We start from the raw sequence: 26,089 nt of genomic DNA on the forward strand, positions 1-26,089 counted from the left end.
AGAGGGCCCCCCAAAGGTTGAAAAGTGGGGAGATGAAGTAATTACATTTTACATCTTTGGTTAATTTTGACTCGATTTCAATAAAATGTTTTAGTTTATTATTACTTCCTCCGGATCCCTATTGATCACCGGGTGACAGTGGAGGAGGGAGACACGAAGCTGCTCCCTGACTGCCGAGACCAAGCAGACAGAGGAGGTGCGAAACAACGTCGACATCAGGAGACACGCAGTGCATATCCACCATAATGTAGAACTAAACCAGCAAGAACAGTCGTGCGCCACATCTACTCATTTACATAAGCAGATGTATCGGGTGGAGTGGTGGAATTAAAAGGCCTGTTTCTTTATAGCGTGGTTAAAATGAAGGAGCTGAAGGGCTGCGGTATGCGCTGTTCAGTGGGCTTTCTGTCCCGCAGAGAGCTGACCGGACAGTCGCTCATGAAGGAGGAGTTCCAGAGACGCAGGCTGGCCGGCTGCACCAGCCTCTACAAGAAAAATTTGGAGGGCCATTTTGGCTGCGTCAACGCCATTGAGTTCTCCAACAACGGCGGAGAATGGCTGGTGTCCGGTAAGTTGGCGAAGCCTGCCTGCAGTTTAACTGTTAGCATGCTAACAGCGGCTGTCAGCTGAAAGGCTTCCTGGAATAGCTAACGCTAGCGTAGCCTAGCTTGTTTTGCTAGCTAGCAAACATTAACTGAGCAGTCTGCAGCGACACAGGACTGCTCCTTCGTGTCAGTTTTTGAAATGATTTGTGACATTTCTAAACTCAATATTTCTGGGTGTGGTTTGTGTAATAACAACAACTTTCTAAAATAACAATGCTATTTAGGTTCATATAAGATTATAAACAGTCATTTGGCCCAGTGTGACAGCTTGTAGTTTGCCATTTGTCTCTTGTTTACCCTTTGGAGCTGCAGCGTTGAAATTGCCCCTATTATGGCTTCATTCAGTATACATCAATGACTGTGACAACTTGAGGGCTACAGTCGACCCCAATGGCTGTTTCAGTGACACTGACATGGAAATATGCGTTGAATATCATTAGAACAACATGTTAATACTTAGTTTACCTCAGGATTTCTGCTTAGTTTGGAAAAGTATGGAATTTTTATTAAACTATTATATATCCAAGGCTGTATTAGTGAAACATAAAACAAAGTATGGGAAAATAATAGTAGTTGATTATTTTCTGTACTTTCGTTCTAATAACTCTCAATCTGTCAATCCAGTTGTCTGCCAATCTGTCCATCCACCCCCCCACCTTTCTATCAATCAATTGATATTATCCATTCTTCCACCAATCCATTCGATTCTCATAATCTCTTAATTTTTCCATCCATTTATCATTATATTCTCTTATCCATCTGTCCATCATTATATATTGTTTATCCATCTCGTCTGTCCATCTGAACTTTCACCCCTCAATGTTATCCATCTGTCCTTCTGTTTCTCCTCCATGCCGCTGCCTGTTCGTCTTCTTACAGTTGGTGGGTTTTGCAAGGCTATGGTATCAGCAATGAGTTAAACTTCGACTCTCGCACTGTAAAAATGGTTAGCGGTTTAAAAAAAAAAAAAGTTAGAAAAGTTGTTAAAAATAGCGAGACCCTGTTATTCTGTGCGGTGTTGTAAAGTGGCCTCTGAGGGAATTCAGATCTTTGTGCGCTTAACATCTTTTGCATTCTAGGATAAAACCTTTCCTCCAAAGTTTCAACTTATTTTTAACAGTGTCCTTTATTCCTTCACGTCAGGTGGTGATGACCGGCGTGTGCTTTTGTGGGATATGGAAAAAGCCATCCACTCCCATTCCAAGCCTGTGAAACTGAAGGGCGAGCACCTCTCCAACATCTTCTGCCTCGCCTTTGACAGTACCAACACAAAAGTCTTCTCTGGTGGTAAGGCGAGGACGGACTTAATAGGTTATGTTTACTGACTTTCCCTAGAATAAAAAAAAAAATGTGAGGAAAATGTAGATCTAAGGACTTTGTTGCAGAACTTTGTTTTCCTTTAATAGAATAGTATCAAGAACTAACTGACCAGAGACTCTTGTGGTGAAATAAAATGATGTAATGACACTGCTTATATAAAAAATACATTTGTTGTTATCTACAGGGGTTGTATGCGTTTAGATCAAACATCGGGGGTTAATTGAATTGTTTTTGTTCATTGATTGAATGATCATGTTGTTGAATACAAGATTTAGCTGCACAAGCTTTAATTTAGTATATCTTTACTCTACAGAAAGTCGAAATGATACACACAGGCTGAAATATATACATAAACTCTCACTAATGTTTAATCAACTGTTCAATAATTTTTATCTCCAATTTATGCTTTTTGGAAACATCACCAAAGTTCTAGTATAACACTGGCTGGATATTTGACCGCGTAGCTTGGCAGAATTCATTTAAACTGTTTGGGTTCTTGACATAGACCCAGATTTTAAACATCCATCCATCCGTCCGTTGTGTACACCTGCTTAGCCGGTGCCCATTTCGAGCCATCATTGGGCGAGAGGCGAGGTACTCCTGGGTCATGTCACCAGACAATCACAGGGCAACACAGAGACACACACAAGAAACAAGCATGTCCACACACACTCCTATGGAAGGGCAATTTAGACTAACCTATTAACCTAACAGCAATGTTTTGGGAATGTTGGAGGAGCATGACAACATGAGAGCTCAGGCCTGGATTCAAACCCAGGCCATTTTTGCTGCTAGGCAAAAGTGCTACTCTGCCACTTTGCACCCCAGCGTTTAGGCATATTTAATAACTATAAATCAGCATGGTTGAGGCTGGATTCCAAAAGCTTATTTTTGGCCAGCCTTATCTATTCCAAGTTTTACTCGGCCAAAGATAGAGCGTTCCGTCATAGAAAGAAGCCCTTCCCCCAAAATCCACACCCTTAGGCTCAACAGAAACTCTCAGCTGCCCACATGGACAAGCTAATTTTTTGCTTATTGGGTCCAGTGGAAACTGCAATACATTTTTGCTTAAAACATATATATGCATTGCCATTTTGGCATGGGGAGCACACTTTATAAAAGCTGTGTAAAAAGTTTTGTAGCCTTTTTTTTATAAACTTGTAATTAAAAGAAATTTACTAACATTATTGTTTAATCATTTTAAGAACCGCTGTTTGTATACTTCTTTCAAAGGAAATGATGAACAGGTGATTCTTCACGATGTAGAGAGGTGGGTCAAACAAAATACACAACTCTTGTTTCTAAAGCACTTTCTGGTGTTATAAACAGGTTGGTTTAATTAACACGTGGCTGATTGTTGCTCCTGCAGACGGGAGACTCTGAACGTGTTCCTGCATATAGATGCTGTCTACAGCTTGTCTGTCAGCCCAGTCAACGACAACATATTTGCAAGCTCGTCGGACGATGGCCGCGTTCTGATCTGGGACACTCGTGAGCCGCCACATGGAGGTATGGCCAAATGGATTACATGTTAAATCAGGCGGTAGAGATGATGTTGTCATTAAAATAAAGAATTGAGGACCGTTTAAAAGTGATCCTTATGGTTATGCCAGTCATTGCACAGAGTTGCATGTAAACTGGGCATGTTGAAGATGGAAGGTTTATTTGTCACTATAACTAGCCGAAAAACGTGGGGTAGTCGTGATTTCAGAGAATTGTTTGTAAGAGTCTGAGGCGAAGTATTGGTGGTTCGTCAGACTGTCTCCTGCACTTTATTGGGAAATAAACGGTTTTTTCTTGCATTTCTGAAAAGACATAAATCCTCATTAGAATTTTTTTTTTGCTCAAAAATCTTTTTGAGTTTTCAACATTAAACATTCAGACGCACACGGTTGTAAAGAATACTAAGAGCAAATAGCTTTGCTAGAGAGATACAACAAATTAAGCACAAGATTTTTCTCAAGGCTGAAGAGTGCACAATTTTCATCAGCCTCAGATCTACAGCTACAACTCCTGCATTCAGCACCGTTAGCACGCCTGCGTCCGTTAGAGACTTGTCGTCTGCAGCCAGAAACATGAGAGAAGAAATTTTTGAAACAGCTGAGATGTTACAATACAAACAGCTGGATGTTGTTTTGATATATTTGTTAAAGTTTAGATATTGAGAAATAAGTATTATAAGTTGAAGAATTTTAAGACAAAATAGAATTTTTAGACAAATACACACAAAAGTACAGAAAACTGGTATCTTTGAGTACCGGTATCAATTCCCAGGTATCGGTTCAAATGTGAAAAGTACCCATCCCTAGTCTTAATGTGGTTTATAGGGGAGCCTTTCATAGTTTGTCATTTGAAATTAAATATTTAACAATCTTGTGTTCTTTAGTTGTTGTGATAACAGGCTTTTAAACAACGAAGGAACTATAGTACTATTAACATGGTGAGACTTGATAGTGGTAAAATAAAAATGGGGTTTATCTCCCTTCACTTCTATTTTGTAAGCCCTCCTTGTAACTCTGTTGGTCTAATAATAACTCTCAGGAACCAGTCGTTGCTTTTTGTCAGCTGCGTTTTTATGTTGGCCTAATGGTTTACTGAGGTACAATTTGAAGGGAACCTAGAAATGGGTGTTTATACAGTGCCCGTCCCAAAAAGTCACAACCAATTTAATATTTTCAACAGTGCCTTTAGCTTTGATTATGGCATGCATTCACTGTTGCAACATTTTGAAAAGACCATGGAATGTCACAACACTTATTTCCCTCCAGTGTTGCATTTCTTTTTCACCAAAATCATGCAGAGGTGGTTGGACAGTCAGACCTGCAGATGGGGGTCTCTGACATCCAAATGAAATTCACAGAAGTTAATAGCTGTAATTTGACCAAATGTAAAAATGTTCAAGGGGTATGGATATGTTTCTGAATCAATGTACATGTAACATGTAAAAAAAAGAAAAGAAAAGTGTTTTCATTTGGTTTAATTTAATTATGTGTTTCTTCTTTTTGTACAAATTTGCCATTGTAGTATATAAATAAAATCTTTCTGAGAAAGCAATAGGTGCACAGTTGCAAGTAAGTAAGTCTCTCTGCTGTGTTTTTTGTCATTCCTACAGAGCCGTTCTGCCTGGCTAGTTACCCTTCGGCATTCCACAGCGTAATGTTCAACCCTGTGGAGCCTCGATTGCTAGCCACAGCCAACTCAAAGGAAGGTGTTGGATTGTGGGACATCCGCAAGCCACGCAGGTAAGTCATTTGTCCGTTTGCTATGGCTTTAAGAAAAAAATGTATTTAATTCCAGGTAATGACAGATTACAATTGACTGCATGAATGCAGAAATGATTGTAAACTATTGTCCTAAAAGTCAGCAGCAGCAATAGCACTTCTTACATGGAACAACGCATTCATTGTACATCTAAAAATAGTCAAAGTGCTGTGAAGTCAGGAACACATACACATCAGGATTTTATGCAATGATATCGTCACGTCACAGTAATAAAGGCCTACATGTTATGGGTTTTTAACAGCATTCTTGATATAATTACATTAGCTGTCAACGTAAAGATTCTAATAATCCTTTAAATGCTGATAATGATGATAATCGGAGTAACAGTGCACCCGTGAACAGCGCTTTTCCACATTTTGTTATGTTACAGCCCTATTTCAAAATGGATTTAATTCATCCTTTCTCTCATAACTCAACAAGCATCATATAATGACAATGTAGATTTTGTATATATTTTTGCAAAATATTAAGGATAAAAAAAACTAAGAACTCAAATTCACATAAGAATTCACAGACTTTGCCATGAAGCTTGAAATCCAGCTTACGGTCAACTTTTTTTCGACTTGTAATTCCTGAGATGTTTTCACAGCTAAATTTTAGTCCAGCTGTGATTGAAATTCAGTTGATTGGATAGGATTTGGAATGACACCCATCTCTCTATAAAAGGTCCCACGGTTGGGGGGCCTTTTTGGGGTTGAAGGGCTTAATCAGGATTGGCCAACAACCCAGTGGTCAATCTGTCAGAGCTCCAGCTTTGCTCTTTGGAAAGAGGGGAACTTTCCAGAAAGACAACAATCTCTGCAACAATCCACCAATCAGGCCTTAGTAAAAAGCACGTGTCAGCATGTCTGGAGTTGCCAAAAGGCACCTGAAGGACTCTCAGACCATAATAAAGTTCTCTGGTCTGATGTAACGAAGATTGAACTCTTTGGCATGAGTGCCTGGCATCATGTTTGGAGGAAATCCGGCACTGCTCCAGCGGGCTGATGACCTCAGCCCAAATTGTTGCACTTCTTCGCTGCTATAACAGAGACACTCAGCCCCTCCCCTCCCTGCAGCTCCTCACCTGACTAAAACAAGAAGCATCTTCTGGAAGTTTTAAACTCTAACTTGGAGAGGACATCCAGAAATGCGGAAGGGTGCCACAGGCTAGCATTGCTAATACTTCAAGCTAACGCAACAACTGATTGAGAGCAACTGAAAAAGGTCAGTAAAGCTTCTGTATCTGCAACAGGGAGGAAGTAAATCTTTCTGACGACATAAGCTAACACTATCTGTTTAAAAATTAGCTTCACACACAGTCCAATGACGGAGTTCTATTCATTTGTGCTACGCTGTTAAAACGCACTTCCCAGGTGCGAAATTCAGAGTCACGCAATGCTCCACTCTACTACAGTATGAATTAATGCAGTAAAATGTTCATAATTTTGCTGCATAAATTAGTAGTGAATAACAAAGGATTATGATTAACATTTCTCCTCCGTTTAATTGTAAAGACAATGAAGCCTATCGTTGTTAATAATAACACACAGCCAGACTGAAGCTGACAAATAGAACAGGAAAGAGTAAGAAACCATAGCAACCCACCCTGCTGCTGTTGATCTCTAAAGAAAATATTCTTAAAAATGAGCAGAAAGGCAGAAATTGTTCAGGGTGTACAGTGAAATCACCCTTCAGGATTACTGGCTGCTAGCCTAGTCTGGATCACCCTACCTTCACAGAATAAATCACCATGCTAACATATGGGTCTCTGTTTCTGTGGAACTTAATCAAGAATAGGTTTAGCTAGGACACCTAAAAAAGCACAGCTTCATCTCCTGTTGAGGTTTTTATGAAACTGCCCTGTTTGCATGCGACACATTTTTAACTGTCCACCAGATGTTGCTGTTACCCTACTGATAAACCATTAATGGGCCTCTGACAGCGCCAGAACTGATTCTGATTCTGCTTTGAGTTCATTTGGCCTTCTGTAATTCATAACCCAATTTCTTACTTACCCATTGCCATTTGAGCCCTTCTTCCATTTTGTTCCTGTAAACAAACCATTCCACATTTATGCTACTTAAACAATGGCATATTAGTTCAAGTTTCTATTGTTAATTCAGTGTTTTCATGAGTTATGGAAAAAATATTAATAAAAAGGCTCAAATCCCACATCTAAAACAATTCAGTTGTATGTTTTCTTTCCCTTTTGAACATGTTAACTCTTGTGAAATAAAGTTAAAAAAAGCCACGTTTATTCATTTCTATAATTGTGACGTACCGAACAGTCGATTTGTGTAGCTGTACACCCTACTTACCATGGGATGAAACATCTTATGGCAGATTGCTCTTTTTTTGCACCTAAAAAAGTTGGACATGAAATGACCAAAACTACAAAAGTAATAATTGTTAATGTGATGAAATGAGCAACAACAGATGCTTTGTCATTTGGTTTCATGTTATGTTTTCCTTTTTCCCCTGATAAATGCTGATGTCCTGGACCTATCTGCTCAAATGACAATTTCTAGAAATGATTTAAAGTTGCATCTGTGCCCCTTTGTATTATTCGCATTACTAACAAGAGTATTTATAATCTGATGAATGAATCATTCATTGTTTCGTCTGTAGTCTAAGCATTTTTCTATGATTTTAGAGCTTTAAAATCTCCTTGAAGCTGGTGCCAGAAGCAGGTGGCAATAGTTTTGCTTAAAAACAGAAAACGGTGTTAAATAGTTGTTTAAGTCACTATTTACTACTTTGTCCAGGTACCTTATCCAGATATTAAAGGGCCAGTTGTTACATGTCGGGTTGTGTTTTCTAGGACCTTCTCCTCTAGTTGCTTGGAGATTTTTTAAAGTGACAGATCTCACACAACCATGTTCTTTTTGGTATTTTTTCCTCTCTGCCTTCAGCTCTCTGCTCCGTTACGGTGGCAGCATGTCCCTGCAGAGCGCCATGAGTGTTCGCTTCAACAGCACGGGCACACAGCTTCTGGCTCTACGGCGCCGCCTGCCGCCCGTCCTCTATGAGCTGCACTCCCGCCTGCCCAGCTTCCAGTTCGACAACCAGGGCTACTTTAACTCCTGCACCATGAAGAGCTGCTGCTTCGCTGGGGACAAGGATCAGGTAGGTCAATTAGCTGGGGGAGTCCAAAACTGTAATGGCTACCACTCCCGAGTACTAAAACTAAAATAAGACAACAGCATTCTCTGTACGTTTCCCTGCACTTGCAAGGAAATATGTGCATGAAATCCTACACGGAACGAGTAAAGGTTTCCATTTCATGGACATGGGAAACAAATTAAACCAGTGGTCCAGGCTGTAATAAATTACCAAGAAGTGAAAGAATTTAGCCTGTAGTAGGAAAATAACTTCTGATTTTTAGGTAGCTAAAAAGAAATTTTGGGCATGTGTCAGATCAGTAAAATATACTTAAATAAACATGAGGGTTTAATCCTCTGGTGAAATATAAATGCCTGAAGAACTTCCTCCCCCTCTCCTTCCTTTTCTTCTTCTGCCTTCTTATTTTTATAGTTATAATTACCATGAGTAGTAGTTTGTAGATTTTATTATATCTGCTATAAATTCAAAAGATTTGTGATGATAATGAAACCCTTTGTCTCAGGTGGAATTACCTGTATGAATTAAGGTAATATGACAATCATATAACAAAGGAATAACTTCTGTGTTTGCAAAATTAGCATTTGGTGTTTTTTTGCTATTGAAAGCAATTTAGCGAAGAGAATATCGTGGTAATCATTAAAACCAGTTCTCTTTCTTTTGGGTGGCGGGTGTACTGTTCGTGGATCTGGACTGTTCTCAAGCCAAGTTGAAAAATCTTCCAGATAATGTTTTTGTCTCAGTGAAAGACATGACTGAATTGACATCATAAAAGAGTAGTTTTTGAATTTAAAGAGTGACAAACATGACTGAGGTTTGGCTGAAAAGAGGTTTTTCCCAGAACAAGATAAAGAATGGCTAGGTTTTTTTCTTTCCGTATTCAAGGACAGGAGAGTTATCTGAACTGCACTAAATTTCTCAGTAACTTCCTCAGACTCTGCAGGCGGTTGAGGATTGTCTCAGTGTGGTGCTAAAGCAGATGATTACCAGGAGGCAGCTCACTGCGTGATTGATGGAAAGGAAAGTAGGGAGAGTTTGGGGTGCAACATTCCGATGATGTGTCTTCTGGGAGGCTGAGGCAGAGTGCACAGGTGTTCCAGGTTACAGTGTGTTCCTGGGCCCTGCACCAACACTGATATGATTAACCGGCCTAGGTCAGTTTCTTGTAATGGTTTCTCAACAGTTAAGGCGAAAGACGGATTTTTATTTATTTATTTTTTCAAGTTGGCTAGACCCGGTTTGCCTTTTATGCCCTCATCCAGTACAGATCTTCATGACAACAATATGAAAGCTCAAGAAGAGCGGTGGTAACATCGTTGTGATGGAAAGAAAACATAGTGATCCAAATTGGGGGGGAATTTACTTGGATGTTCTTAAACATAAACCCTAAACAAACAACTAGAATGGGATGGTTTAGATGAAGGCATCTTCATGAGTTAGAACAGTCCAAACAAAGTCCAGATCTGAACCTGAAGGCTTGAACAGAATCAACAGAATATTTATTGATGGAAATTAAACAGTAATTGCTCAACAAAATGGCAAAAGATTTTGGACATTTTCACTCACTGCCAGAAAGGCTTTGAGACATTCTTTCCTTAAATGTTACATGTGTCTAAAAGAATGTCAAGCCCACAATGACCCTGTCAAACCTACTTCAGTAGAGAAGTTTTTAAGTGAAGCCATCTGTTCATAAAGTCTAATCACAGTTCAGGCAGCGAGCAGGAGCTCTGTTTAGGCCAGACTGTCATATCATGTAAAGTCTGTGTCTGATCGCGCAGCATGACTCACAACACTGTGATTAGGTCGGCTAGTTTTCTGCTTTGCGTTCTCTCTCTTTAAATTTATCTCCTTTAACATGCTTTTCCATTTTCTCTCCCTTCTGGTGAACTTCAGTCTCAGCACTTGTTTGTTTTTCCTCCTCAGTACATCTTGTCTGGATCAGATGACTTCAATTTGTACATGTGGAAAATCCCCAATGACCCTGAAGCAGGTGAGTTAGTGTGTTTGATTTCCCAGATTGCATATAAATTTGTATTTTTCACATTCCTGCATGATAAAGTGAGAATTGTTTACTGAGTGGGAGATACAACAATAAGCTTCTAAAAGAAATTTAAAAAGAAAATGAGGTGAAGAACAGACATAAACTATTGGACTAAGATTGACCGTTAGTCCAAAACAACCCACAACACCCCTTCTCTCTCAGGTTTTCAGGAAGCATGGGTCACAGATGTATCTTTTGCTTTAAATTGCACACACCACAGTGGATTTTTATTTTTTCGCTTGGATGTAACTATAAAACATCTTTTGAAAACCGGAAGGATATAGATGGAAGCAAATCTAATAGATGGGCAGGGAAGAATATTATCGCCAATTCCTAATCAGACAGGAAGCCAGTGGAGCCACTTTAAAACAGTGGAAAATGAGTTTGGTTTTTCAGGTCTCCATCAGTATCGCTGCTGCTTAGTTTTAAGCAAGGTAACATGCAGCAAGTAAAATAAGTTTTGAACAAGCCAAGGATTCTTTCTGTTTAAATATTTACAATATTTTTATTGACAGAAAATTCACAACAGATGCTAGCAACACCCCAAGTAATATACATATGCAGAAATCACAGCAAACTACTCCACAAATGAAGCTATTGGTAATAAACTGAAGTGACATTAAGGAAGTGTTGAAAACATTTACAGAAACTTGTTACTTTGTGAAAAAGCCGTTCGCGGTGATGACAAATTCCAGACATCTCCTGTTTGGAGAAACAGGGAAACACATTGCTCAGGTGTGATTTTTGACCTCGAGACACAAACTGTCTTGAGGTCTTGAAAGTTGTCTGGTTCCTTTTTTCAGTTGGATACAAGTCAGGTGATTGACTGAGCATTTCTAGGAGTTTTACTTTCCTTTTCCAAGATCATTTAAAAGTTTTCTTGGCTGTGTTTTTTGGAACTATTGTCATCCTTGAATCCACACTCCTTTCATCTTCAGATTCTTATAAGGGAAGGTGCCATTAAATTTCTCCAGTCATGCTTCCTTCAGTTATATGTAGTGAGCCAGTACCGTATGCTGTAAGAAATCCCACACTATGATGTTCCCACCTTCTAACTTCGCTTTTGGCATGATGTTTTTGGGGTGACGTGCAGAACCATTCTTCCTTTATTTTCCCGCCACTGAGCCACAGTCGCTTAAATAAAGAAACACCTGTACATTTCACCAACATTTAACGGAAAGTTAAATATTTGAGGGAAATTACTTAAAGGTCTGTGACCAAATAACGAAAAAAGTGACTTCATAACAAAATTTTCAGTTTAGTTAAAGTTAGAAATTATTAACGTTGTGTTTAGTGACAGAAAGCGCTTCTTAATTTTGGGATAATCTGTAGAGAGTCTGTAATAGTAAACATTTATTCTGGTTGGATAACAGATCAGCTATTAAATGTATTATCTTTATAAATTTGTTTTCCCCAAATTTAGTTTTAAACTTTTTTTTTTCCTAAACTCCAATGTGTTACAATGTAAACCCAATAGTTCTTTCTAACAAATTTTGAATTTGTGTTTAACATTCTGCCAATCATTTATAAATATTTTCAGTAAAAAGAAAGAAGTTGCTTTCATGTGTTTTAAATAAATATACAGCAAGTAAAGAGTGTTTTTGTGAGTATAAAAGTTCTCCTGACATAAACTTAAAATGTTGGAATATTTACAATAATATTTTCTACATTAGTGTAGGGATGTAATAGTTGTTTGCATCATGTTTTTTTGTTTTTGTATAATTTTTATATAAGGAATAAAAAAGGTTGTGCTTGCAGTGTCCTCTAAAACGTTATTAAACTACATATATATATACAGTAGATATATTATTGACATCTTCAAAATTGTGTTTAATGAAGAGAAAAATAAGACCTTGAGGTTTACAATGTTCAGGTTTTGGAAAATCAAAGAAAATGTGAGCGTTTCTTGCTTATACTTGAATTTGTCATGTTTTTCTCTGTTTATTTGTGTCATTCATTTAAAAAAGTCAGTTGTGCAAATCTGTCACTGACACTGCGAGGTAACCTGACCCACCACGCAGTTTGAGCTGTTGGTGGGTCAGATCGCCTGATACACAAGATACACGACAGGTTGTTTTTTGTTTCCGTGTCCTTGCTCCTTGATTCATATAAATGTGTCTTCCACCATTACAATAAGTGTTTTTTTTTGTTGTTTTTTTTTAAAGGAGGCCCTGGTCGAGTGGTAAACGGAGCCTTCATGGTTCTAAAAGGTCACCGCTCCATTGTGAACCAGGTTCGCTTTAACCCTCACTCTTACATGATCTGCTCCTCCGGTGTGGAGAAGGTCATCAAGGTTAGTAAAGAATTATCTGCTGTCATTTTAAAAAGTGTTGAATCATTCTCTGTTTAGTGAGAGGCTTGTATGTGAAGCTTAGTGGATACAAATGTATGATGTAAGTGTTTAAGAAACTGCTCATCTGTGAGTTTCTGCATTTTTATTGCTTTGAAAGTAGACTTGTCTTTCAGAGAGACGTCACCTTCAATTCTCTATGCATGAAGTATGAAATACTTACATGATAACCTTGAATAAAAATACCATGTTTTCACAGGTATTTACACAAAATGAAAAAAACGATTTGACCTAATGTAATTGTTTTTGTTTTAAAAGAAAAGCATTCAATATTTCTACTGCTGTTAAAATAATGTAATCTGTTATATATGGTATTCATCAAATTAATATATGCATTATTTTAATATAGACTTGAACAAAAAGTAGAACAAACACTTGCTAAATTTAACATCAGTTTCCAAATAAACTTTCTTACACTGCTATTTATAGAATAACACTGAGAACAAGCCCTCATTAGCTGGTTTATTAGTCAGGCTATCTGCTCAGGTAGCCTGCGGTCGGCTGCTTAAAAGATATTCCTCTCGTAGTTGAGCAAGGAGAGTTTTATAACAGCATTAAGGATTTAAAAGAGTCTTACTTTAGTTTCCACACTATGACTGACTTGTTTTTGCAATCTGACGTTTTTCCAAACTGCCAAATTTGACTTTTTTGTAAGCAATAAACCTCGCCAGGTTGGGAGCCTAATGCTAAGTTTTCTAAGAAACTATTAAGCACCTAAATATATTATGTCTTGAAGGGCTAAACCTAGCCGCTAGTCCAAGACCCATACTGTCTTAGAACAATTAAAAAAACTTTTAAGCTCCTTGTGCGATTGACAGTTTACGATCTTTAAACCTTTGTCATATTTGCATTGAGATTTTAAAGATTAAAATTACTGGAAATGGAGGTTGGAGGCAGTGCACCACCAATAATCTTCCTGTATGAAACAGATAATTATCCCAGTGGATCATTTATACATGAAAAAACATATATGACATTTTTACATATACGATAATACAAACATAAATATTTAGTTTATTTATGTTTCTATTTTCTATTTATTTTTTATCGTTTCACGCAGATTACTTTAATGTGACGATGTAACACAGTAACATTAATAGCAGCACTGCGCTCTACACGTATTGCTGGAGGCGGGGCTTCAGCTGCCATAACTCCAGCCAGCAGCAGATCAGTGGAAGCAACAGTTACTGTACCGAGTAGAGCGAAAACAAGTGGAGCTGAGCCTCGCCATCTAAAATGAGCCAGTGGAAAAGGGGCATTTGACAGCGTGAGTGTCGCCCACCCCACCCCGAAAAAAACAGAGGAAGAGAGAAGCCGATATGACACCAGAACATGGCAGCAGTGTTTGTTCATTTGGCAGATTTCCTGTAAATTCTGCAATTCTGTCCGTGTTTTCCGCATTGCGGAAATCATATGGCCCCAGCAACTAGCTAATTTAATGATACCTTATAGATATAATAGTCAGTCCGACAATATGGGAAAAAATGTACTTACCTCTGAAACGCCAGCTTTGCACTCTGAGTTATAGGTGTATGAAGTAGGTTAAATTTCTGTTGATGCTGCTCGCTGCGTGATGCATGCCTGTGTAATGAGGTGGGTGGGGCTGAAGGGTTGATGGTCTATGTGTGCTGTATAAAAATCCTGAACTACTAGTGGAATTCAAATTTTATCTTCCTGGGCGGGTCTCAGTTTACCTAGGCAGGCTGCCCAAGTAGAGTCTGTGTACGGGAAACGCTGGGTTTACTTAAAGGCTCCAACTGTATAAGTTTTAAACTACTTCTATTTCAAATAATTGTTCTGTTACAGTTTACTTGTTCTGTTCTCAGGATGAAAGATCCTTTTTGGTGCAACCCCCTCCTACCCCACTTTCTAGTTTAAATAATCATCTGATTCTATTTAAATAACCAACCAGCAGTTTAAAGGGTAATGGTGTATGGTTGAACCACCATGAGGTTTTTGAGGTCAAAGTTCATCAGGATGATAAAGGTTTACTTTGGTCTCCTGCTTATAACTTTTTAACAGAGTCTCACTTTAATGTTTCTGAACTATCCATTTAAAAAGACTGCATTAGCATTTTATACTTTGAAGCTAAAGTATTAAAGATTAAACAAGGAGATGCCGTGCTCTTCAATGTTTCTGTCTGACTCAGGTTTGGAGTCCATACCTGCAGCCTGGCAGTGAAGGGGATCTGGAGGGTCGGGTGGAGGACAAGTCCCGCAGCCTCTACAGCCATGAGGAGTATATCAGCCTGGTTCTCAACAGTGGCAGCGGTCTATCCCATGATTATGTCAGTCAGTCTATAGAGGAGGATCCACGCATGATGGCTTTCTTTGACTCTTTGGTGCGTCGGGAGATTGAGGGCTGGAGTTCAGACTCTGATAGTGATCTCAGCGAGGAAGCTATCATGCAGCTCCATGCCCGTGGACGTCGCACCACACGGGCCACATCAGCAGCTCCTGCTGCCGCCTCTGCGGCTGATCACCACAGTGACTCTGATAACTCCTCCTCCTCCTCATTGGCTGGACCTGATGCCTCTGGAGGACAGGAGCAAGCTGGAGAAGATGGAGAGGAGTGCCCACGGAGACAGAGGAGACGTCAGCAACATCAGTCCAGCTTCCTGGTGAATGAGGACTCCGACTCAAGTGAGTTTTGGCTTGACCCCATGCCCCGTCCCCGATCCCCAAGCCCCAGGGAGAACTCCACACTCTCCAGCCCCAGCTCCTCTCCTTCACTCCCTGCAAGAGCCTCCAGTTCCTCCACATCCACCTCCAGCTCCAGCAGTGACGACGAGGAGCGACGCAGCGCTGTCAGGCGCCAGAACGTCATGAGGCGGTGTCGCATGAACGTAGTCTCGAGAGCTGGGAACAGACCCGAGTCCATACAGGCTCTGTTTTCAGCCATCGACTCCTACGGTTACCCGTCGATCTCAGTCGACGATCTGGCTTCCTCATCATCAGAAGAGGAGCAGAACTCCCTCGAAATCAAAACCCCAGCTTCTGGTTCCAGAGAGGAGGACAAATGTCTGAGTCCATCTGACTTTGTGTGCCCAAGCCCAGTAATGTCTCCTGGAAGCGAAGACAACAATGGGAGTGACAGAAATGAGCAAGAAGGGCATCCAGCTGCATCGCCTCTGTTACTGGAAGCATGCAGGACTGAGGGGGTGGAGCCTGCGCTCGGCAGCCCTGAAAACGGAGAGGCTAATGATAGCTCAACGGTTGCAGATGGAATTTCTCAAAGCCGACGTAGCCCAGGTGCAAATGGACAACACAGACCCGTCACACCAGCCAAGCAGCAGGTCTCCTCAGAGTCAGAGGAAGATACTGGAGCCATACCTGAAGACTCCAGGCCACAGAGAGAGAAGGGCCTGGCACAGAGTGCTTTGAAGCGGACTCGTGTGGGATCGGATGAGGGCGAGTTGGACTTGTCACCCTCTGAAAAGAAGCTAAAGACGTAACAAAGTTTCTTATCATTTGTACATAGACCTAAACTTAGGAAGTTAGGAAGTGGATTTTCTATGAGTCTTTACAACTAAGCTTTTTCATTTCTGACTCAAAGTCATGTAACACCTGACCTCACTGCTAAAGAACAGCTTCGAAGGACAGAGCGGTTCATTTTTTTGTTGAAGAGTTAACAGACTGGACTGTATCTTCAATGTTTCTGTCAAATTTACAGATTACATTAAGATATAACTAAGCTGCGTATTGGTAATATTTGAGCGGCATTTATTTTTACGTAACGTCAGTGTTCCTTTATCCCCCCTCATGTTCTGTTGTAGAAATGTCCGCCTGGATCCGTAGTTCAGTTCAGCCCCTTAATTACAAACATTTCACGCTGAGCTTGTTCTGACTAGCTTTATTGTCATTAGGTGTTTCTGGTTTTACGCTGCTTCAGGAAGCCTGAAGAATTGACTGACTATTTCCGTTTGTATAATCTGTGCATTGCTTTCTTTTTTCTGTTATTAATCTGCCCCCACCTACAGATACAATTCATCTCATCTGTGTTTTCTTGCAACTAAAGAAATTCATCTGTGACAAAACTTAAGTGTTTACTTATATTTACCGGTGATTTTAAATACGTAGAAAATGAGTCAGTTTGATGAAACATTTAAGGGTAATGCCAGCATGGCCTCAGAGTCTCCATGGCAACATGATGTAGACCCTCCATGATGGTAATGGAAAGGTTGTTCAGCCTACTCTGCTGCAGTTTAGAATGGTTCAATAAGAAATATTCCCCAAAAAATTTGCTAAATGGTCACTTTTTTTTTGGTTTTGTTTTACATGGTTCCTGCAGTTGAAAAAGTATAAAATATGGAAAAAGAAATGCACACCACCCTTACCATACATCGTTCTCAGTTGCTTTGTAAACATGGAAGTTAAGGGTCACTTCAATCAAAGGTTCTTAGGCTGGTTTATGTCTAAAAGATCCACAAAGCTGCTTTATTGTCGGCTTCTCTTCGGCACCTACCGTCTAAGTCTTACGAATTGGGTAAAGTTGTCTGTCTGGTTGGTTGGTGGCTGACAAAGAATGATTATATACACGCTGAGACACTTTTATAATGGTTCCTGGGTGGAGTTTACTTCAGAGACAAAACAACAGATGATGAGTTAGACCTTCTGAAGTACACAGGGAACAATTTTCTCATTGAATCCATTCAGTTGTGCAGCTCTTCACCTAGTCCATCCATTCATTTTCAGCCTCTTATCCATCCATCTATATCCATCAATCCATCCTTTCTCCTCCTTCATCCTGTCAACTCATCCATCCATCCATCTATTCTCCTGTCTATTCATATGTCCTTTACTGATTTAAAAAGCTGGTACTCACACTGAGACAGCTTAGAAAAAGCAAAAATGGGTGATGCAATCAACTGCTCCAGAATGACCACTTTTATAAATTATATTGTTTATGAGTGGGGGGGGGGGGGGGGGGTGATGAGTTACAATTTAGTTATATAAGATAAACTTCCCTGAGAGACTGAAGTCTTCCAACAGCTGGAAACACATCAGGGTGGTCACTGACGAAATGTTTCACAACAATATTTAAATGTCCTCCAAGGACAAAGCGAACAGTGTTAACTCACTGTGGGCCAAACACTACTGACCAGATTGCAGCAAAGTCTACTGGCTGTAACATGCAGAAGAAAATCATGTTGATATTTTTATTTATTGACATAAAAATGTTTTGGTGCCTAAACTCTTTTTTTTTTATTATTTAAAACTATGATTAAAGGTCATTAAACTTTCAACTAATTATTTGTGACCACTGGGTGGCAGCAGAAACAATCCACCATCCTGGAGATGGTTCTGAAAGGTAGATTATTAGAAATGTTGCTAAAGGATTTTTTAAAATGAGATTTTTGTTGAATCTTCAAAGTGTGAAAACCTGAATTTATCAGGTGGAAAGCGGTATTTAGGCACACATGGATGGAATGTGGATCATGACTTAAGGCAGTGTTTTTAAACCCTGGTCCTCAAGGCAAGGCACACTGCCCTGCATGTTTTAGATGTTTCTCTGCTTTAACACACCTGATTCAGGTGATTGCACTACAGCAGAAGCCTGTTAATCAGCCATCAATTCAAATCGGGCCAGTGCGCCCTGAGGACCAGGGTTAAAAAACGCTGTTTGATCAACAGGTTTTTTTTACCTAATTTTTTAATCACCTAATTGAAATTTATACAGAAAAAAAAAAACTTTCATGCCCACGGAAAATATTTTGTGTAAATTGGTAGAGAACCAACAAATGGATGCCTACTTCAAGCAGATGATAGGATCACATGTACTGAGACTCCTTGGATTCCAGTATGATTATTGTTCATTATGTATTTTGAAAAATTCTTCACATACATTCTTTTGAATATTGGATCAAACATTTCCTCCTCTTTTCAGAAATATTGCATATCAGCAGGAAGTAGCCTTCGTTTAGCTGAACTGTGAAGGGAAACTGAGAGCTAGACGAAAGATAGACTTAAATCTCTTCCCGTGTCTTTAAATGGTCTCATCATAGGAGCAGTGTTAATATTTTATCATTATTTATTCAGGCAAGGTTAACTGAGGTTCTCTTTTTTTTTCCTTTAGCATAGGATACATTCACAACTGGGAGGAGCCCAGTATAACCACAGCCTTGAAAGTCTTTCAGCTACCGCAGGGTTTAATCAGATATATTGGTCTGGGAGGAAACACTATAGCATTACAGTTACATCTTCATTCTTGTATTTCACACATAACAGCAGAGGAGGGTCTGATTCTGACAACTAAATATAATGAACAGTTTGATGAGCTCCTACATGGGGTTTTAACCAAAGATGCCTGATCCTTAACCCAAGAACAGCTCATTGGGAATGATCACAGCCCATGCAGCAGTACTCCATACATGGCTCAGCCTTAACAGCTTTGACAGCTATTGAAGAATTCCCCTTCCGACATGACAGAAATACCTTGGGAAGCTGCCAGAGACCAAACACAGCCAAACACGCCAGCTCTTCACATGACCCTGTGCACCTTCAGAGTTGGCATGAGGGTCTCTGCTGCCCATTGCATTCAGCCCCACTGAGGCAACACTATCTAAAACCAGTTTTTACTGTTATTACAACAGCAAGTCTTTTGAGGCACAACTCTACCAGCGCTGCACATTTTGAGACTAAACGTTTTGTCAAGGCTTTGCAAATTGGTTCAGGTTTACTCAGATCAGGTGGAGAACATCTACTGACAATAACTTTGACAACTTGTAAAGATTATTGGAATTAGTTCTGGACTTTGACTAGGCCATTTTAACACACAACCATTACATCGCATTGGCTGTTTTATATGGATCCAGTCACAAGTCTTTTTTTCAGCTTCTAACAGATTTTCTTTCTGGATTGCCCTGTAATTAGCTACATTTATCTTTCATCAACTCTGACCAACTTTCCAGTCAATGGCACAGTATCTCAGATCCTGATACTACCACTACTGTATTCTGTGTAAGTTTTCCTCCATGTAGCATTAAAAATGTTAGCCAGATAGTTTAGTTATGGTCTCATACGACCAGAACACATTTTTTCCCATTTTCTGCATGCTTGCTGGGTCCTTTACATGTCTTGGATCAAACTGCAAAAAGGGATGTCATGCAGCTTTCTTTTAACAATGGCTTTTGTGGAGTGCAAAACTAATAGTTGTCCTGCCAAAAGATTCTCCCACCTTAGCTGTGAATCTCCGCTGCTCCTCAGAAGTTAACCATGGGCCTCCTAGCTGCTTCCCTGATTATTGTTCTCTTTGTCCAACCTGTCAGTTGAGGTGGACGGCCGTATCTTGGTAGGTTTGGAATAATGGAAACTCTTGCCATTTTAGGATGATGGATTGAACAGTGCTCAGTGAGATGTTCTGACCTTGAGATATTGTTTTCTAACTTAACCCCTGATTTGTGTGTTGTGCTTCTGAGTCTTCATGATGCTGTTTGTCTGCCAGTGTTCTCTGGGGTCCTCGGGGAACAGCTGGATTTAAACTGAGATTAAATCCTGCACAAATGGATGACTCCTGAAGGCAATTGGTCGCATGGCATTTTATTTAGGGGTAAATGAGTAAGGTGGGGCTGAATAAATATCTGCTGCATTGACGGAAGAGCCTCTGATGTCATCAGGCCAGCAGGAGCTCCTGTTAGTGGTTCATATCTGGGGCGCATGACTTTATATTACCTGTATGCTTTGAATATTCAAATAGCATTTTAGTGGCAAAAGCTGCTTTATGCTTATCACTTGCCTGAAAACAGATTATCCAATGTATGAGTAGCTAAACAGAGAGGATAGGAGCGATGTGGATTTAGTTTGGGAAATAAAACCCCAAAACATCCTCAAACGTTCTCTAAAAATATTTAGCTTCCACTTTGTAAGGTCCATTAGTGAAGTTGATAACTTTATTCGCATTAAAATCTATCTTTTATGAACAAATTAAAGCCTAATTTAAATATTAATAAAAAGGGAGTTATTGTCAGTATAATGAATATTCTATAGAGCCAAACGGTTTCCCAAGTGGTCCTAAATGTAACTTTAATGAATCTCTTTGAATTGAAAATGGCTAAGGGCTAGTTAGCTAATGGAAGTGTGTATAATTATCACAGTAGCACGGTCCAAACTCTTACTGACAAGCTGCACTCAGCTACTATTATCCCCTTCCATCTGCACAGGACTGCTGATGTTTTCACTGCTGCTTCCTTCAGCTTGGGACCAGGCAGTGAGCTGGCAGTCTGCTCCCCTTTCCTGTGACATCACTTTCCCAAACACTCACCACTGGAAGTTTGGCCATATATGGAAGAGCCCCACTTTCTCTTGTCAGGGCTATCCCACTTTTCTCCTCTGTATGTGTGTGGGTGAGAGAGATGTTAAGAGTAAGAGTCAGCTTACCTTACAAGGCAGACAGACCTGGTCATCTCTCTACATAGTTACAATAGCTGAGGTTTGACAGACTTGTCTGCCTGCTGCTTTAATACAACATTGCTGCCCATTGGTGGATTGTGAGAGCAAAACCTCTGGAATTCAGACCTGTAAAAAAAAACAAAAAACTGTCCTCCACCCCTACCGTAAAAGACGATAAGAATGAAACGGTCCCAAAGCAGCTTTGAGCTTCTTTATTTACAGTTTCAGAACTATTTGGGCATGTTTTAAGCTTCTTTGAAGACATTTAGAAAAATTAATCTCCATTTTGGATTTGTTAAGTGACATTTACAATATTTGTTATTTGAAAAGATCATTAATATTACTGTTATTTTTAGGTTTTGGCAATAAGTGTGGCTGGAAGACTTCTGTTTATGCCATTGTTGTGAAATTTACATCTGCTGAACACATTAAAGAAATCCGAATGGAAGTCGGGGATAAACAGTGGATTTTTCTCCAAAGTCACTGTAACACTATTTAAGCCAACTTGGCCCTGATACTTTATGTCTATATGAAATACTACAGAATAAAATATTTGTTTTAATACAGCGGACGAAATTTGGAACTTTTCAGTTGATGTGGAAGCCTTGTTATGGTCTGAAAGTACAACTACCACAAGTGGAGACATACAATAACTAATAAGTATTCAGACCTCTTGAACGTTTTCACATTTTGTTATGTTACAAACCAAAAACTGAAGTGTTTTATTTGGATTTTTGTCTAAGACCAACACAAAGTAGTGCATCATTATGTAGTGAAAGGAAAAGTGATACGTTTTTTCAAAATAAATCTCAAAATGTGGTATAAATTTTAATCAGCCCCCTGAGTCACTATAGAAACTACTTCTGAATCAAAAGGAGTCAATTTAGGTGTTTAAGTGTTTGGGGCATCTGATCAGGATGCCTACTGGACGTCTCATTTCAAGGGTTTCCGCACATTTATGTTAGAATGGCCCAGTCGAAGTTCACATATAAAGCTGATATAGACATATCCCATAAGACTTGCAGCTGTAATCGCAGTGATTCTAAAAGTATTGACTCAAGGGGGCTGCACAACCCACTTTACAGATTACACAATCCAGATTTTGATGCTTTTTTGGGATTAGATTGAGTCTAACAGTCACAATATATAAACAGTTCAAAACGGTGCAGGTTTTTTTCTACACCAGATCTGAGGATTTTATGGCCCTGCCCACATCCGGATCACAGCAATATCCGTGTGCATGCAGGATATTACGCAGTAATGTTTGGAATTCTGTTTTTGTTCTTCTACATTTCCATTTGTCATAAATTCACACTTTGCATGCCAATAAGATATCAGCTCTGGTGGATGCAGTGTCTGCAGCCTGCAGTAGAGGGCCACTTCTGATATAGAGGATAGTGCCAAAAATGGTAAAGGTTAGAGTGTCATGGAGGTAAAACTATCATAAACCAATTTTCAAATATTGTGCAGCCTTTATTTCCTGTTCTGGAAGGTAAAGTGTATGCAGACTCCAGTTCTCAGACATTATGGCTTGTACCAACAGGAATCAGGTTGAAAATACTGTAAAATATATCAGCTGACAATTTTTGTTTTTTGACAAAGGCTTTTCATTAAGACAATTATATACAGTAAGAAAATATAAAGTTTTAGTTGTCAGCAGGTCAAATTTTATTGTTCAGTTGTAATGATTAATAATCTGGTCCACACTTACCCATGTGGACCTTTGGAAAATGAGGACAGGGTCTTTAATACAACACCAGGGTTCCTTCACATTGCCATTTAAAATTCCAGACTCATTTCGCAGGTCATTTCGACAATTTCAAAATTCCCTATGAATTTACGGCAGGCTAGGCTGGATTACATATGGAACATGCAAACCCATCAAGGAAGACCCAAAGCAAGAAGGAAGGATCCAAGGAAAGAAATTAGACACACAGGAAAGAGGGAAAGAAATATACACAAGGACAGGAAGAGATAAGGAAGGAAACAAGGGCACAAGGGTGGACAGATGATGGGAAGGAATAGGTATAGGAGGAGGGGATGAAGAGCTGAAGGAAAAACAGCAAAGGAAGGACATATGGTAGAAAAGAAAATGGACAGAAGAAAAGGAAGCATTCTTGAAAGTAAGGAAGGAAAAAAAGTGGGGAAGGAAGGACATATGTAAGGAATAAACAAAGGAAGGAAACAAACAGCAGAAGGAAGTAACGAAGGGCACAAGGAATAAAAAAAGGATGCAAGAGAGGAAAGGCATAAAAAAGTAAAGGAAGTGAGAAAAGATACAATGGACAGAAGAAAGGACACTAGGAAGAAAGAAAGGACAAGAGCAGAGGAAAGGAAGGAAAAACCTAAAGAATAAATGTAGAAAGGAATGCTACAACTGTTATACGTTGGGACAGGAAATAAAGTGTGGAAATGCAAATATTTTCCAGTCAGTCAGTCAGTCAGTAATTTTCTACCGCTTATTCCATAGTGGGTCGCAGGGGAGCTGGTGCCTATCTCCAGCAGTCTATGGGCAAGAGGTGGGGTCAAATATTTTCCATACTTACAGAAATTAAATACCAAACTATTTCATTCTGCGTAGGAATCAGGCAAGTTTGTGCTTAGTGAAACCATAACTGTGAAAAACGAACTGGGGGGAAAGGTGTGGAGGACTCACCCGGGGCTCCATCTGTGCAAGAACCGCCACTGTTTAGTGTCACAAAGATCTTCGAATGCAATGTAAACTGGCAATGTAAAAGGTAAATAAAAAAAATCAAGTGTGCACAGCGAGACCTTTATTCAATGTTGACAAAAAAATAAATCGTTTATTTTCTTACAGCTAAATAAAGTCTAATGCTTGGCTCAACCTGTGAAGGCAACCTTGCACATAAAGCCTGGGCGCTGACAACTGCAACATCCAATAGGAGACAGGGAGGCGGACTCTGTTTCGAGAGTTATCCAATCAAATTACAGCAGTCAGTTATCAATTCCAATTTGTCTGAGGCAAAGTTTTCGCGTCTGTCGCTCCTCGTTACAAGACCTCCCTACAGCTTATAGCGGGCTGCTCGTACAAGGAGAGGAAAACGGAGAGCAGCTAGAGACAGAGTTGGAGGGGCAGAGACAAAGAGAGAGAGATATATAGACAGCTAGACAGGGAAGCCGGGGGTTGGACCATTAATTTCACCCACAAACGCCGAGGAGAGTACCCGTTGCTGCAGCGAAAACATCACTTCGCCCGGTGGGACGCAAGCAGAGAGCGACCGCATCCAGCAAGCTTTAGATATCCACGGATAGTATGGAACACTATGACGGAGAGAACGTCTACATGCACCAGGAAGATGACTGGGATCGGGATCTGCTCCTGGATCCTGCCTGGGAGAAGCAACAGAGAAAGGTGAGACTGTGACCGACTTCCCTGCGCTGCTGCGGAAGCGGGGTTTATTCTGTCTGCTCTGACTCTCGTGATAAAAGGACGCGGTAACGTTGCTGCCACGCAGCAGTGCGGGTCCATTTATTTCAGGGTGACTCAAAAGGGGGCAGCTGTTTAATTATCGGCCTCGTTATCGCGTTGTTTTTTCCACCTGCGACACCTCATCGATTGAGCTTTCCGAACCTGCTCCAAAACTTTTCTCCCTCCTTCTGGATAGGTCTGATCGTCCAGGAAAAAAACATCCAACTGCCGCAAATCACACACAGGGCTGCGGGCGGGCGGGGGCCCTGCGTGCCCACTGGGGAGCGCAACAGATGTCCGCCACGCGTTGGACAGGCCCCCTCCTGTCATTTGGTTTATGATGCGACTTGGATTAGGCCAAAATTATGAACCAGTGGAGCGTGTGTGCGCCCTTTTAGTAAAACTTAATTTCAGATAGTGTATTATAGTAATATGAGCAGTTTAGATCTTGGTCTGCTGTATTTTCCAAAAAGTGTCCACCTTAAGGATCTGGACCTCCATAACGCCTTTACCTTGGCTCCCCAGTCATCCCCACGCGTCTCACAGCTGCTACTCTTTTCTTTTTTTCCACCCTTACGCAGCGTATGAATGGTCTGTTTCGAGAAGGGGGTGTTACATACTTTTCCTCCGCTTCGAGAAAAAAACGGGGTAGAAGGAAAAACGCTGTGGAATCTGAGTAAGCGTTGCGGTTTGGGTTGGGCTTACATGGGAGCGAGCGTGCCCAAAAATGGTAATAATCGGCCCCTCTCACTGCAGTTGGAAAAAACTTTTCCCCAACTTTCTTTTTTTTTTTTTTTTGCACAGAGGAAGCTCAGGGCTTCCAGTTTCCTGAATTATGTCATCGGTAGAGTGCTACTGGTCCTGAAAGCAAGCAGAATAGAGTTAGGGAAAGGTGTTGCCTCAGGTGGATATCATCTCATTCTGCTGCCTCTTTTAGAGGTTTCTCAGATAAGCTTCTGGAGAAGCAATGGAGCTGGACCAGGAGCACAGACCTGAAACTGTCAGGGTCTGTGGCCAAATCCAAAGCCAGTCCAACACTTGTATGAAGCCCTGAGCAGAGTTTTATTCGGGGGCCCAACTTCAAATAAGAGCACCAGCCACTAAATCGCCACTGATGTCCCTTTTCTTTACATCCATACTTGAACATTCTGTATAAATGGAATAAGCAAAGTGCTGGAAAAATTCATATGACATTTAGTTGATAGCATCAGATTAATATGTATGTTTTTGCTGCACATAAATCTCCACCACATCCCAAACATGTACTGTTGGATTGAAATCTTTTGACTGTGGAGACTACAGGAGTGCAGGGAACTCACTGTCATATTCCAGAAATCATTTCATGACGTGATGTCTTATCCTGCTGGAAGCAGCCATCAGTAGATAGGTCCACTATGGTCATAAAGGGACAGGCAGGCTCAGCAACCTTACTTGGGTAGGCTGTGGCATTTAAAAATCCTCAGTTGGCTTAAAGGGGCCCAAAGTGTGGCAAGAAATGTTTTTTACCACACCATTACTCCAGCAGCCTGATCCTTCAATACAAAGCAGGACGGATCTGGGCTTTCATGTTGG

At 40.2% G+C, this 26,089-nt stretch overlaps 2 protein-coding genes across 6 annotated transcripts in view; both read left to right on the forward strand.

The window, feature by feature from the left end:
* The first annotated feature begins 125 nt into the window (after positions 1 to 125).
* On the forward strand, positions 126 to 17,437 carry dcaf5 (ddb1 and cul4 associated factor 5). The gene is made up of 9 exons (XM_047345199.1): positions 126 to 568; positions 1,749 to 1,892; positions 3,159 to 3,195; positions 3,295 to 3,434; positions 5,038 to 5,167; positions 8,102 to 8,315; positions 10,233 to 10,299; positions 12,516 to 12,643; positions 14,850 to 17,437. Exons 1-9 carry the CDS (start codon positions 361 to 363, stop codon positions 16,152 to 16,154), a joined length of 2,373 nt encoding a protein of 790 aa, XP_047201155.1. The 5' UTR covers positions 126 to 360; the 3' UTR covers positions 16,155 to 17,437.
* A 6,640-nt stretch (positions 17,438 to 24,077) lies between these two features.
* actn1 (actinin, alpha 1) overlaps positions 24,078 to 26,089 on the forward strand; it is a 77,181-nt gene continuing 75,169 nt past the window's right edge. For 2 of the 5 annotated variants that reach the window (XM_047345195.1, XM_047345198.1), the window contains exon 1: positions 24,080 to 24,460. In XM_047345195.1, coding sequence (XP_047201151.1) covers positions 24,362 to 24,460 — 99 coding nt within the window. In that variant the 5' untranslated portion in view covers positions 24,080 to 24,361. Of the gene's footprint in view, positions 24,461 to 26,089 lie in introns of all 5 variants that reach the window. The other 3 variants (XM_047345194.1, XM_047345193.1, XM_047345196.1) reach the window with 3 other exon arrangements.

This window comes from Girardinichthys multiradiatus, chromosome 19, assembly GCF_021462225.1.
Source record: "Girardinichthys multiradiatus isolate DD_20200921_A chromosome 19, DD_fGirMul_XY1, whole genome shotgun sequence".
NCBI classification, from domain to species: domain Eukaryota; kingdom Metazoa; phylum Chordata; class Actinopteri; order Cyprinodontiformes; family Goodeidae; genus Girardinichthys; species Girardinichthys multiradiatus.

Excerpts from the sequence above, each read along its gene's own strand:
- dcaf5 (XM_047345199.1), top strand. The coding sequence starts at position 361 with ATGAAGGAGCTGAAGGGCTGCGGTATGCGCTGTTCAGTGGGCTTTCTG. Across the intron at positions 5,168-8,101 it reads GACATCCGCAAGCCACGCAG|CTCTCTGCTCCGTTACGGTG; the intron begins GTAAGTCATTTG and ends CTCTGCCTTCAG. Across the intron at positions 12,644-14,849 it reads GTGTGGAGAAGGTCATCAAG|GTTTGGAGTCCATACCTGCA; the intron begins GTTAGTAAAGAA and ends TGTCTGACTCAG.